The sequence below is a fragment of the Chrysochloris asiatica genome, unplaced genomic scaffold, assembly GCF_000296735.1.
Source record: "Chrysochloris asiatica unplaced genomic scaffold, ChrAsi1.0 scaffold00211, whole genome shotgun sequence".
In the NCBI taxonomy this organism is placed as follows: Eukaryota; Metazoa; Chordata; class Mammalia; order Afrosoricida; family Chrysochloridae; genus Chrysochloris; species Chrysochloris asiatica.
This window is the reverse complement of record NW_006408729.1, coordinates 4,727,763-4,743,284: the sequence shown is the minus strand read 5'-3', so window position 1 is coordinate 4,743,284 and position 15,522 is coordinate 4,727,763. Positions and strand designations below refer to the sequence as shown.

The following is a 15,522-nucleotide window of genomic DNA, read 5'->3' as shown; positions in this document are numbered from 1 at the left end:
TGTGGAGTCGGTTCCGACTCATAGCGACCCTGTACAGGGTTTCCGAGGCTGTAAATCTTTATGGGAGCAGAAAGCCTCATCTTCTCCCGCGGAACAGCTGGTAGTTTCTAACAGCTAACCTTGCAGTTCACAGCCTGATTCGTAATCACTATGCTACCAGAGCTCCTTGAACTATCTCCATAGGACACACTAAGGCATTTTATAAAATTATGAGGAAAATAAAATAATTTCTAATATACTTTTATGCTCTTTGATAGAAATGATCATAAACCTTAATATGCTCACAGGGAAAAACATTTTTTTTAAAAAAAAATACGTACGCAGAACACTCAGAAAATGAGAGTTCCTAACACCCTAATGTGATATAGAGAGAACTGGAAAGTCATTATTCTCTACATTTATAAAAGGCCTATTGGTGATGATTCCATTATTAGACGCTCTATACAAGGCACGGATTAGCGGTAGGGAGGGTGGTGTGGTGAGTGGGGTGGTGTGGTATCATAAATACAAAGCCTGGTGTGTGTACTAAGGATAATTAGAATCTATTTAAGAAGGTGGAGCATAGGAAAATAAATAAAGAAGCACACACAAAAAATCCCCCAAACCTAAAGAATACAAGCAGCTTAATGATTAAGTTACTCAACAGACACATAATAAGCTATATTTTAGACTAAGCGTTAACCACAGTTTTTAACCATGATACAGTTGATGTTGTTGAAAGGGCTTCCAAGGAGTGGTTGATGGGTTTGAACCACTGATTCTCCAGTTGCAATCTAGTGCTAACTCTACAGCATCACACCAAGATGCCGATATAGCCAGTTGTTAAGTCTCATCAAGTTGGTTCTGACTCATAGCGATCCTGTATAGGGTTTCCAAGGAGGGACTGAGAAGTTTGAACCATCAACCTTGTGGTTCAAACCAACCTATAAATCCAGCGCATTAACCCACAGAGCCATACCAGAACTCCAATCTAGCCAGTTGATGTTAAAGTGCTATAGAGTCAGTTCCAACCCATAGTGACCCTATATTGGGTTTCCAAGCTGCAGCTGGTGAGTTTGAACTGCCGACCTTGTGGTTCAAACCAACTTTGCAATATAGTGCATTAACCCACCATGCCATACCAGGAGGCTTACTAAAAAGCTTTTTCATGCATTCCTGCTTTTCCACATACTTTCTGCCTTTATATATTTACATATGTTCCACAAATTTATCCTTCTGGAAACTCATATTCTTCTGCCAAGCCTTATCTAAATGATCATCTGTGACCCCCTCCAGTTAATCCTACCTCACCCCCAGGTGTACAAAGTTGCTGAAGCCATTATGTTCCCATAACTATGTATCAAACTCATCTATCACTGCTCATGTTTTATCTGTAAATCATGTCTACACATCTTCTCTCCAGCTATAAAGCAAGTACTTTATGAGAGGGGAACTTTTATTCATCTCTAAATCCTAAATGCTTAGCAGCAATTTGTCAGTTTACTGGAGTTCAAGCTCTCAAGCTGAAGTAGTTACCATAGAGAAAGTCAAGTAGGTGAACAAAGCAAAGGGTTTCTTTCCTGCACTATTGCTTAGGTTGCAATCCTTGGTTAAGGAGCTAGGAGGAAGCCTCCCTCTCTTTGATGGCTTCACACTCACCCAGTCCCAGTCATAGGAAGGACTCTACCCAATTATTCAATTCCTCCTTGACTTTTTTGGGCTTCCTTGCCAGATATACACATATAAAACAATAGGTTTTTAGCCTTGGCATGCTCTGGGGTTTCCCATTTGCTGGCAGACCTATCTTTTCCTAGGACTTGCTATTTCATTTTTTGTTCCAGGGTTCTCCAGCTGATTTCATTTTACCCTCTAGGGATTAAGTCATTAAAGGTCCCAACTCTTCCTGCCAGAAATTCTCTAAAACCTAAGTCCTTACTTGCATCTGCTGTCTCAAGACCAGTAAAATCCCTGTTTAAGGAAAATGCTCTATCAAAGTATGACATCTATACAAAAAAGTGCACAAACCAGATTACAGCTTGATGACCTTTTACAGAGTGAACATTCCAGTTACTAGCATGAAGATCAAGAAACAGAATGTAACTTGAACTTCATAAACGCCTCATATTCCCCTCCAGTCATCATGACCACCTCTTAAGGTTAACCATCATATTGACATTTAACATTATTGATTCATTATCTTTGATGAGGGTTAAGGTTCTGAACTGCAAGGAAAGTTTGAGCTGTAAGGTTGGTGGTTCAAGTTCACCATTCACTCCTTGGAAACCCTATCCAGGGTTGCTATGAGTCAGAACCAACTTGACAATACTTAACAACAGCATAATATGTGTTCTTTATTATCTGGCTTCTTTTATTCATTATTATGCTATGAAATTTATCCATTTCGCTATACATAGTTGTGGTGAGCACATTCTCATTCAAGGCATTTAATTTTACAAATACACTACAATTTACTATTTGTTCTACTAATTTACTCAATGTAAAATTGGGTGCTTACATTTTTTGTGTTAGTATGAATACTGCTAATATCAACAATCTTTTGCATGCATGCCTTTTAGATCATGTATGGACACATTTCTACTGTGGGGAAAAAGAAAAACTCGAATGGGGTACATTGGTTATATGTATGTTGAGCTTTAGTAGCTATTGAAGTAGCTAGCAGCACTCTGCGATTAGATGTGAAGTGAGAATATTCAGGTGGCCACCTTTCTGGAATTCAAAACCCAGAGTTCTATCAACTCTCACATTTTCATGAATACTACGTTCTCTGTGTGCAAGAGCCTCCCTCAGTGACATTTGTTGAATTTCTACTTATCCTTCAAACTCATGTTTGACGATCTCCATGAAGAGTAGTTCTTGAACTCCCCTGTCTTTTTGGTTAGGCCCCTAATTCTGAGTGTGTGTTTGTGTATCTAATAACAGCCTACACACATTTCTCACAGCACTACTCACCTTGCGTTTTATTGAACTATTTCTACTTATCTTTGACACTAGGCAGTCATTTCCCTGAGGGCAAGGACTCAAAGTATCTATAAAACCTAGTTAATGTTTGTTAAGGATTTATGGTGTAATGCTGTAGGATCAGCACTGACTGCGAACCACAAGGTTGGCAGCTCAAACACACCAGCTGCTCCTTGTAAACCCTATACAGGGTCTTTATGAGTCGGAAGTGACTTGATGGAACTTAACAACAACAACAATGTATGTTAAATAGTTTAATTAAGTGAGTGAACTCTCAAAAAGGTTATTCATGAGTGGAAAAGTACAGGTTGTAGAGGACTCTAGGGGTTGAGGGGGACTGATAAAATGAAGAACAGGCAGTTCAAGTGTGACTTCTTCAGTAGACTACAATAGAATATCTTGAGTTCAAAGTGTAAAAGAGAGAAGACGGATTGTCTAGATGGCAGTGATAATACAGTGTCACCAAGATGCAATCACTGTAGTGATTTCACTGAAATAAATAGCAAAGATACTCAGTGGTTTACATGACAAAGAAAAAACTGTAACACAAACCAGAAAAACCAGGAGGAATCCCCAGTGGGGATTAAAAGATTGGTGAAAGTAAATAATAAGCTATTTTGTTGATGGCGTTAGGTGCCATCAAGTCAGTTCTGACTCACAGTAACTTTACGAACATCAGACCCAAACACTGCACAGTCCTGTTTCATCCTCACAGTTTTGAGGGTGAGCTCATTGCTTTAGCCACTTTGTCAATCCATTTCATTTAGGGCATTTCTCTTTTTTGCTAACATTCTACTTTATGAAGGGAAGAAATAAACTGCTTTAGGCCATGTGAATTTAGTTTCAGGTGACAATAGTACATCTAGATAAAAAATTCCAGGCAACTACCAAGATTTCAAATTCAGGAAACAGAAATGGTGAAGGGCTGGTTTGCTAAGCAAACTGCACTCTTTTCTAGACTTTCAAGATTATAGTAAACCTAGAAAAGTGGGTGAGGTTCCTGGAGTAGTGTGAAGAAAAAATTTCAAAAGCAAGAGGGAGACATAAGAGAGGGCAGAAGAGGCAGGGATTGGCTTGATAAATAAGAAGAGAGTCAGAATGTTAAAACTACAAACCGCAGGTTTCAGGATGGAGGGGGTTTAAAAGAGAACTTCTGTACTGCAGCAGAGAAAGTGGACAGCATGGACAGAAGCCAGACTACTCTGCTGTGACGAAGATACCACTAAGTAATCTGAGTGAACTACAACATTCTGCTTTAAAACCACTATAAAAATGACTCTCAGGAAGTTCCTCAAATCACAGTGCTCAGGGGAATTTTAGAATGCCTAATTGAATTCACTCATTTTGAAGCAATGAAAATCCAGAACATTTGAGGCAGCAATACATACTGACAACTCGCACCAAATTCAGCCTATAGTTTTGTTTGGTCTGTAAGGTGTTTTTTAAAAATGAAACTTTCATCCCACTAGTTCTTACAGGCTAAGATATGGCCTGCTTCAAGTATTTCAATTACCTGCCTCTATAAGGAGCTCTGGTAGCGTAGTGGTTACGAATCGGGCTGTGAACCTTAAGGTCAGTGGTTCGAAACTACCAGCCGCTCCGCGGGAGAAAGATGAGGCTTTCTACTCCCGTAAGGATTTACACCCTCGGAAACCCTGTACAGGGTCGCTATGGGTCGGCTCCGACTGGAAGGCACTTAACAACAACAACAACAACACATATTAGAGGTGTGACTATTCAAACTCTGGCTTAAAGTTACACAGCTCTGGAAAAATTTGGGGCAAAAAGCAGAGTTCTTATGAATTCCTTCCTCTGTCACATTGTCTATAAAACTAATGAACACCCTTCATAAATTTTCACTCATACATTTTTCTATATAATTTTATTTTACAGAAATTATGTTCAAGAAAACATGATAGATCGTGGATAAGTTAGAAGAGCAAATTAAGCATGCAGACTCTATATAAACATATAAGAAACCACTAAGTGTTGTGGATCAAAATAAATGCCAATAAATTCAACTGGTAATTACCACCAAGTTTCTCTACCAATTTTATTGTTCACAGTTGCCTATCTAAATGAACTTTTTCCACATCTCCCTCAGAGAATGCGTTAAGAACTTCAAGACAGTACTAAAGAAAAAAGTGCTCAGCAAACTCTAGAACTCAGCAAACATCCTTAGATGGAATATACTCCAGACTGCTTTATCATTTGTCAGGGTTCATAAGCTGTGGATTCAGACACTCATCTACACATAAAAATCTATGTTTGTCAGGGCTAAAGATCATTATCTGTAAAGACTCTCTAGTGAGACCAGTTAAATAACCATTAGGTTGAGTACAAAATAACTTAAATTATCTAGTTGATTATCTTTACCCCTAGCACAAACACATCTGTATTTATAGTTATAAAATAAAAACACTATAGTTTTCTATAAATTCAGTATGGGACTTTATTAAGTACATGATTTATTTGAACAGCTGATTTACAAATCTAATAGAAGAAGGCTATATGATGAATGAAAGAAATTTTAATGCAACATGTTTCAATATAAGAATCAAGAGCACTGCAGTTTGCTTAGTATTGTATTTCTTAATGTAATTCAACAGAATCAAAAAGGCAATTTAATACTCACGGTATAAGTAGGTACTTAACACAGGATCTGTAAAACTAAACTTGGCCTTGATACACTTTAGTAATACCTAATGGTGCACTAAAAGTTTGTATATCCTTAATAAAATATTACTCCAAATTAACTAATTATTAAAAAGAAACCTAAGGCTTTTCAGAAATACTATACTGTGCTCCTCTATTTCAGTTTAAGTAGACTTGGTACCCAACTTTCCAAAACATTGAAGTGAATTTTAAACTTCGGACAAATAAGCTTGGAATAAGTCTCTTTATTATTATTGATAATACACCTCTGCTTTTTAAAATGCTTTATAATTTATAACACTTTCTGTTCCTAAACTTCCATTTCTCAATAACATCAACAAATAAAGTAAAGGAAACCTTTCTTTTTTACCATAGGGGAAATTTAATACATGAAACAAAAGGTTCTATCCTTGGAGAAAGCATTGCTTAATGTAATACAAGTATAAAAGTATATACTCATACACATATATATGTAAACTTATTTCATATACATATATTTGTGTGTCTGTATACATATTGTTTTGTTGTGAAGTGCCATCAGTCGCTTCTGACCCATAGCGACCCTGAAAGGGGTTTGTGAGAAGCAGCTGGTGAGTCTGAACTGCCTACCACCTTGCAGTTCAAACGGGTTTGCAGTCTGGCGCATTAACCCACAGCGCCACACCAGGACTCTACCTGATGCAATACACTGCTTTATATCTTAAGTGCTGCTTCCATGAGTGCTGATTGTGGATCCAAGTAAAATGAAGTCTTTGATAACTTCAATCTTTTCTCCATTATGTATTGACATTACTGTAGAATGAGTAAAAATAATCCTGTGCCTGACCCTGTCACTCACTGCCAAATCTCCAAATCAGCTTTAATCTGAGATTTCTTTTCTAATTTTATAAAATAATGATCAGAAAACTTGGACTGCATAGTTCAACTGGAATACTTACACTGTTAATTATTTTATTTAGCAAAATAGTATATATGAAAAATTTTAAGTAGTGGATTTTTTGGCAAAATTAACCTGATAATATTGTAATTGGTTAGGAGTGTTGCCTAAGAAAAATTAACCTCAGACTGTGACTTTACAGATTTAGGGTCATTGCAGGTGTAATTAGTTAATATGAGGTCAGACTGGATGGTGTGGGGTAGATTCATAATCCAGTATTACTGATATCTATATAAGAAGTGAAGAGACATACAGGCAAATGGGGAAGACAGATATAGTGCCGGTAAAGGAGCCCCTCATGTTGAAAGGCACTCAAAATGCAACTGGGGAAGAGCTGCCTCCTCCAAATAGACTTGACCATGATGACATGAATGGAGTAAAGCCCCTGGGAGAAAAGACCGTGGGACCTTCATTTGCTGATGGAGCACAAGGTCAAAATGAAGAGAAAAAGTTGTAAACATCCACTGAAAATCAGAACATGGAAGGTAAAAAGTAGGAATCTGAGAAAATTGGAAGTTATCAAAAATGAAATGGAATGCATGAATATTGATATCTTAGGTATTAGTGAGCTGAAATGGACGGGTATTGGCCATTTAAAATCTGACAACCACATGGTTTACTATGCTGGGAATGCCAAATTGAAGAGGATTGGTGTTGCATTCATCGTCAAAAAGAACATATCCAGATCAGTCATGAGGTACAATGCTATCTGTGATAGGATAATATCCATGCGCCCATAGGAAAGCCCGGTTAATACCACTATTATTCAAATTTATGTGCCAACCACTAAAGCCAGTAAAAATGAAATAGAAGAATTCTACCAACTTTTTCAATCTGAAATCCATCAAACATGGATTCAAGATGTACTGATCAATACTGGTGATTGGAATGCAAAGCTTGGGAGCAAAGAGGAAGGATCAGCAGTTGGAAAATATGGCCTTGCTGATAGAAATGATACTGGAGATTCACATGATAGAATTCTGCAAAACTCATGATTTCTTTCATTTCAAATACATTCTTTAGACAGCATAAGAGACGACTATACACATGGACCTCACCAGATGGAATACAAAGAAATCAAATTGACTACATCTTCGGAAAGAGACAAAGGAAAAGCTCCATATCATCAGTCAAAACAAAGCCAGGGGCAGACTGTGGAACAGACCATCAATTACACATATGCAAATCCAAACTGAAGCTGAAGAAAATAAAAACAAGTCCATGAGAGCCAAAATATGACCTTGAATATATCCCACCAGAATTTGGAGATCATCTGAAGAACAGATTTGATACATTAAACACTAAAGACCAAAGACAAGAAGACTTGTGGGATGACATCAAGAACATCATACAGGAAGAAAGCAAAAGGTCATGGAGAAGACAAGAAAGAAGGAAAAGGTCAAAATGGATGTCAGAAGAGACACTAAAACTTGCTCTCCAGCATAGAGATGCTAAAGAAAATGGAAGAAATGAAGAGGTACAAGAGATGAACAGAAGATTTCAAAGATCAGCTCTAGAAGATAAAAGCCGAATATTACTACAAAATGTGCAAAGATCTGGAGTCAGAAAACCAAAAATGAAGAACACAAGCTGGGGGAACTGAAGAAAAATTCAAGCCTTGACTTTTGTTATTGAAAGATTCACTGTACCAAAAGGAAATGATTAATGTTCAACTGTTTCAAGAGGTAGCATATGATCAAGAGCCAATGACACTGAAGGAGGAAGTCCAAAGTGCATTGAAGTTATAGGCAAAGAACAAGGCACCAGGAATTGATGCCATAAAAATTGAAATCTTTCAAGAAAGTGAGGTGGCACAGGAGGCACTCACTCATCTCTGCCAAGAAATTTGGAAGACAACTATCTGGCTGACTGATTGGAAGAGATCCATATCTGTGCCCTTTCCAAAGAGAGGTGACCCAGTGGAAGGTGGAAATCATCAGACAATCTCTTTGATATCCCATGCGAGTAAAGGTTTACTAAAGGTAATACAGAAATGGCTGCAAGCATACATTGACAGAGAACTTCCAGAGGTTCAAGTCGGATTCAGAAGAAGCCTTGGAGCAAGGGATATCATTGCTGATGTCCGGTAGATCTTGGTTGAAAGCAGAGAATATCAGAAAGATGTTTACCTGTCCTTTATTGACTACGCAAAGGCTTTCAAATTGTGTGGATCATGACAAGCTATAGACAGCATTGTGAAATACGAGTATTCCAGAACACATAATTGTGCTCATGAGGAATCTGTACATGGACCAAGAAGCAGTTGTTCAAACAGAACATGGGAACACTGATTGGTTTAAAATTAAAAAAGGTGTGCGACCAGGTTTTTTTCTTTCACCATACTTATTCAACCTGTATGCAGAGCAAATAATACGAGAAGCTGGGTTCTATGAAGAAAAATGTGGCATCAGGATTGGAGGAAGACTTATCAACAACCTGCGATATGCAGATGATACAATCTTGTTTGCTGAAAGTGAAGAGGATTTAAAACATTTACTGATGAAGATCAAAGAGCCCAGCCTTCGGTATGGATTACATCTCAATGTAAGAAAACACAAATCCTCACCACTGGACCAATAAACAACATTCTTAACGGAGAAAAAATTGATATTGTCAAGGACTTCATTCTTCTTGGATCAACTATCAACACTCAATGAAGCAACAGCCAAGAAACCAAATGCTGTATTGCATTAGGCAAATCTACTGCACAAGACCTTTTCAAAGTTGTTGAAGGTCAAAAATTTCAGCTTGAGGACTAAGGTGCTCCTGACCCAATCCATGGTATTTTCAATAACCTCATAGCATGCGAAAGCTGGACAGTGAATAAGGAAGACTGGAGAAGAATTGATGCTTTTCAGTTATGATGTTGGAGGAGAATACTGAAAGTGCCATGGGCTGCCAAAAGAACCAATAGATCTATTTTGGAAAAGGTGCAGCTAGAGGGCTCCTTGGTGGCCAAGATGGTCAAACTTTGTCTCTCATACTTTGGACATTTTGTCAGGAGGGACCAGTCTCTGGAGAAGGATATCATGTTTGGTAAGGTGGAGGGTTAGAGAAAAAGAGGAAGACCCCCAACAAGATGAATTGGCTAATTGGCAGCATCAATGGACTCAAGCGTGGGTGAGCTTGGCTCAGGATCGGGCAGTGTTTCATTCTGCTGTGCATAAGGTTGCTTTGGGTCAGTATTGACTCAATGGCACCTAACAACAACAACAAAAATACACACACACACACACATATATATATATATATAGAGAGAGAGAGAGAGAGAGAGTGGGTATGGCACTGAGGCCTAATGTGCTACACTGCAAAGTTGGTTTGAATAACAAGGTCAATGGTTAAAGCTACTCAGCTGCTCCTTGGAAATCCTATACAGGGTTGCTATGGGTTGGAACTGACTTGATGGCACTTAACAACAACATTATATATACATATATTCTAGATTTTAGAATTTTCAATGTCTTCATCTCCTCTTTCCCACTTTACTTTGGCAATTTTCACATAAGCTGGATATCTAACAATAAGTGAATATAGTGGGCTAAGGGGTCCTGGTGTGGCACTGTAGGATAAGCAATGGACTGCTAACTACAAGTTCAGTGGTTCAAGCCCACCAGTTGCTCCTCGGAAACCCTATAACAGGGTCACTATAAGTCTGAATCAACTTGCTGGCACTAACAACAATGGTGAGCTAAATCACTACTCATCTTTAAGACTGTAAAGTAGAGGGTTAGCAAAAAAGAGGAAGACTCAACGAGAAAGATTATCAATGGGCTCAAACAAAACAGCGATTGTAAAGACGGCACAGGACCTAACAGAGTTTCATTCTTCTGTACATAGAATTATGCGTCGGGACCTACTTGAGGAACCTAAAAGCAAGAGTGGACTAAAATCAAGGTGAAATGCTATGAAAATATTGAAGATGTATTGAAATACAATTGTGGATAGATTTCTTTATGAAATGTTCAATTTCATTTAATAGCAAAATTTCCATAGATTTGCAAATATAAAAAATTACTGCAAAAATGTTTTCAACTTACATTTGTTAGGGACTAAAAAATAAATTATGGTAAGTATGTACCGGATAGCTGCTCATTTTACTTTATTCAGGAAGCTAATAAACTTAAGAAAATGACTGAATAGAATTCAAATAACCAATGTGAAGTTGTGTTGCAGCTTTAAACAATGAAAACTAGTAACACTTTTCAATGTGATTACATAATTTTCATGATAGGCTTTGGATTTTTTTCCCTACAATTCTAGAAGCAGAATGCATTTTCTTCAAAACCCTACTGTCTCATTCAGCTCTTGTTTTTTACTCTTAGACCACACTGCCATTCCACTGCCTCCTTCCTGCATTCCTGTGTGTATGCATGCTCGTTTTTATTTTCATTTCATAAGCGGTAAGAACCCATTTGAATCAGCCTTTCAAAGTGAACCTTCCATTTGTACTTGTTTCCTAGGAGAGTTATACAAACATCATAAATAAATCAAACACATGGCATAAATTACAGCAGTTATAAAGCCAATACATTCCAGAAGGTAAGCTCTCCTTCCTCACCTGTAGAAGTATGAACACCCCCTGACTGTGTTGTGAGTGAAATGTTCCTGAGTCTTCTCATTTCCAAAATCCTCCAGGGGGTCTGACCATAGGATGTCACACATAGGTCCATAAGCAGGTGGTTCTTTGAATCGGTCTAACTAAGAAAAAAAGAAGACAGAGAGCAAAATACTAATCTTGGGCACTTGGGATTCAAAAATCAGAAGAAAGCAGCATTGGGTGGAACCATCTTCCTGTCCTCTAACCAGTACGGCTCTTCCCTACTCCTCTCTCTTCCTGTTTCCTCTCCTTCTCTCTTTCTTCCAAGTCTTCTGCTCTTCGTCTCTCCTGGGTTTGCTTCTTTCTGCCCCCCCCAATGAAGTTACTTATTTATCTACATGCGTTTCAATCTTCAGCTTCCTCTTGCCTCTTTATTCTTCCTCTTTCCCACTCTCTCCTATTCTTCCTTTTATACTACTTCTTTCCAGATCCTTATGGTATTCAAGAGTGTTAGCCATTACCAGGGTTAACGTGACTCTGTCATTTCTGGAGGAAACATTTTGATTTTATTTTCTATTGGGGAGATTTCTATTACAGCTATATATTAAACTGTGACTTAAAAATCTGCATAGGGAATAACTGATGGTTTTCATGTTTAACAATATGATTTTGGAAACATAAGGTTTTCATTTTGAGAATAGCCACTTGGTATACCAGAACTGTGCATAAAGGCACATGGTATTTCGTTGAGACAATGATATTTTGAATATTCACTCATTGGTGGACATCTAGGTTTCTAATTAAAGTACAAGTCTACTGTAGTTTTCTGTTTCCTAATGGTTGCAACAGAATGGTATGGTAAGCAGAGAATTAAACCCAACTTTAACTGGATCATTCTTCATTTCACAGTTCTAAGCTTTATCGTTTTAACTGAAGCCCTCATATGAAATCCATTTTCCAGCTATAAATGTCTAACAAAACCATATTTCAATTTAAAATGGTCGATTTAGAAGGTATGAGCAGCATAACTGGAAATGACATTTCACCTGCAATCTTATAACACAGTCAACTGCCTTTCAGTTTATCCTGAGTTAACCATATTTAAAGGAACTACGGTAGACAGCAGGTATTATAAAGCTTCTTGGAAAAAAGTATAAAGTAGCTATGAAATTCATTAAAGAGTTCTAACCTTGTCCTACTTCTTTGGGATAAAAACAGCATATTAAGATTTTTTAAAAGTCAGGACAAGAAGATTCTAGAATACAGTATCTAACATTCATAATTTTCACAAAACAACATTTAGCTTAAAATTCATAGAAAGACAGTATAGTGGTGAACATACTCTTGTCAATCACAAGTGTTGTTGTTGCTAAGGGCCTTTCAATTTCTACTCACAGCGACCCTGTGTAGGGTATCTCAGGCTGTAAATCTCTTCAGGAGCAGAAAGCCTTATCTTTCTCCCTTAGAGCAGCTGGTGGACTCAAACCACCAACCTTGTGCTTCACAGTCCAGTGCTCATCCTACACAGCCATTGTGTTCCCATCAATCAAAATGAATATGTCATAAATGTTCATCTGAACAAATGATCAAACTTTCAAAGTACTTCAAGTATTTTCTCATTTTAGGTGATGTTATTTTAAGATATCATAAGGAAACACTTACATTGCTTTTTGTCTATGTGGATTTTGACACCAAGAAAAATATGTGGAGTTAGTTTTTTGTTTTTCAAATAAATTTCTCTTTTTTTTTTCTTTTCTTATAATGCTGCAAATACCAGAATAATAAACATAACTGAAGGAAAAATAAAAGATGAGCTCTTCCAGTACATAGAACTATTCCATATTGTTGCATATTTTCATGAAAGAGATAATACACTTTCACATTCTTTCTAACTCATCTTTTTTTTTTTCTGCTTCAAACAACAGTAATAGCTAATGTTAAATTAGGTTAAAAAAAAAAGGGGTCTTAAATGGTCAACTCTGTTTTACTTTGCTACTCAAGACAATGAATACAATGCTACCATTGTCTTTCTAAAAACTGGTATATAAAGGTTTGAAATGTAACAAATAGTTCACAAAATAAACATAATATGGACCCAAATGAAAGTTGTGACACTTCCCAAGTGCAAAATTCTACTTTTATGTGCCAAGGGAGTGTGGTAGCTCTGTAGGATAAGTACTGGACTGCAAAACACAAGGGCAGCAGTTCAAGCCCACCAGTCACTTCATAGATGAAAGGTGAGGCTTTCTGCTCCTGAAAAGCCTCAGAAATGCTATACAGGCTTCCTAACAATAATACACAACAAAGGAAAATGCATATATATTTTCTAGTAATCAAATGTTTCATAGTTCCAGTGAAATATGTCACATGACAAGATGAACCCTGAGGTTTTAGAGATGAAAACTCAACCAAGTATAACTGTATCTTCCTTGTTAGAGAAAAAAAAATAACAAAAGAAAGACATTCTCAACCACTCCAAATCATTTAATTCAAAAAGATAAATTTACTTATAAAGGCAAGGTAACTAATGTTTTTTACTTATGCACACAGAATAATAAAAATAACAGAACTTACTTTTCTGATATCATCTAAAGTGTTAATCTCCGGAGACAAACCACCATGTACACACAGGAACTGTTGGTTCATCAGAGCAGCCAGAGGAAGGCAGTCAAAGGCATCCATACAGGCATCGTATACACGTTCTGAATACTTTATTTTACCTTTCAAAGTTATCATTATATATAAAAACAAACAAAAAAACAAGCAAATATTTACTCCCATGATTTCATTGAAAAAACAAAGTTTTAAATGTGTTTTCTTGCAAGACCATATTATTAAAATACAATTTTACTCTGCAAAAATTTAAAATATACTAAAGAAGGATTTTTGAAGACCTAAATATTAGTCTATAGCTATTGTTTAATTTTTGTTGTAAGACATATAGTATAATTTTTTGTATGATGGAGGAGAGAACTTATCTATATATGTTGCCTTGCTACTTATCTATAAATGTATTGCAAAAACAAATAAATAAATTTTAAAAATGGGAAAAACACTGACCAAAAGAAAGATGGTCATGAAATTGATTTTCCTGAATGGTCATATAGGAAAACAGATGGGAAAAAAATTAAGCTTTCAAAAGTCATTTCTATCTCACTGCACATTGGTTTCCCATTATTGATTTATATTTAATGTCTTGAGAGGTGGACTCTTTACACTCCATTTAATGCAGGACTAAGTAAGTGACAGTGAGCAATTTAAGTTTCAATGGAAAACACAAGAAAATAAGAGAGAAGGAATTTATATGAAGTACTTCCAACTTTTAACTCTAAAGGCAAAAACTCTCTCTAAAGGAAGAAAAAAACTCTCTCTAAACTCTCTCTTTAATTTTATATAATGTAATAGATTCTAATCTATCTATTTGGCTCAAAATTTGAGGTATATGTTTGAACCTGTCTCCCATTTGACTGTTGAGTTTTTGAAGAATAAATGGCTAGTTATTATTTTAAATATGAGTATTGTGGTTATATAAAAAAGTAGTTTAGCTAATGATTTCTCATATTAAACATTAATCTAAGTTGTCAGATCTCTTTACTCAAGAGAATTCATAATGTTAAAAATGCAGAATTTTCAAGCTATGCTTTTAATGAAATAGCAAATGGTATAAACTTATGATTTGGAATAATATAATGCCAAGTACTACGATCTTCTATTAAAATGACTCTTATCCCTTACAGTGTTAAAAGGATATGTAGGACATATACTTACATTCTTGTTTAAATGTGAAATACTCTGTTAGATGTCTACATTCATGATTTCCACGAAGTAAAAACAGTGTTTTAGGGTAGAGGATTTTCAAGGCCCACAAATAGAGCACACACTGAGAAAAAAGCATAAATATAGGGCAAAATGAATTATACTTACTATACACTCCATTATTCATATATCATTAAGACATGAACCAAATATCCTACTGTGGTCAAAGTCTTCTAAAGGCTTGTTAGGGAGGAGAGTGATTGACAAACAGAAAACAATTCCTTTGTACATAGGCAAGGCTTAACTATACCTGAAATATATATATATATGTTTAGACTCCTGGTGTGGCATTGTAGGACCAGCGCTGGACTGTCAACCACAAGGTTGGCAGTTCAAACACACCAGCTTTTCCTCAGAAACCCTGTACAGGGTCACTATCAATCAGAACTGACTTGAAAGCACATAACAACATATATATATACACAATATACAAACATATCAATGATCATGAAAATGGCAAAGGTCCAGGAAGTTTCCTTCTGTCATACTTCAGTACTTCAGGTCTCCATGATTTGAAGTCGACTCAACAACTTATTATGTATACAATGTAAGACAAAAAAAATGCATATATGCCTTGTTGTTGTCAGGTGCCATCGAGTAGGAACCGACTCATAGCGAC

General features: G+C 36.6%; 1 protein-coding gene across 3 annotated transcripts in view; it reads right to left on the bottom strand.

Annotated features, from left to right (window-relative positions):
* Positions 1-15,522, bottom strand: part of LOC102839900 (serine/threonine-protein phosphatase 2B catalytic subunit alpha isoform-like) — a 449,181-nt gene that overhangs the window by 90,655 nt on the left and 343,004 nt on the right. For all 3 annotated transcript variants that reach the window (XM_006872721.1, XM_006872720.1, XM_006872722.1), the window contains 3 exons: positions 14,856-14,967; positions 13,662-13,807; positions 11,109-11,248 (listed from right to left, as the gene is read on the bottom strand). In XM_006872721.1, coding sequence (XP_006872783.1) covers positions 11,109-11,248; positions 13,662-13,807; positions 14,856-14,967 — 398 coding nt within the window. The remainder of the gene's footprint in view (positions 1-11,108; positions 11,249-13,661; positions 13,808-14,855; positions 14,968-15,522) is intronic.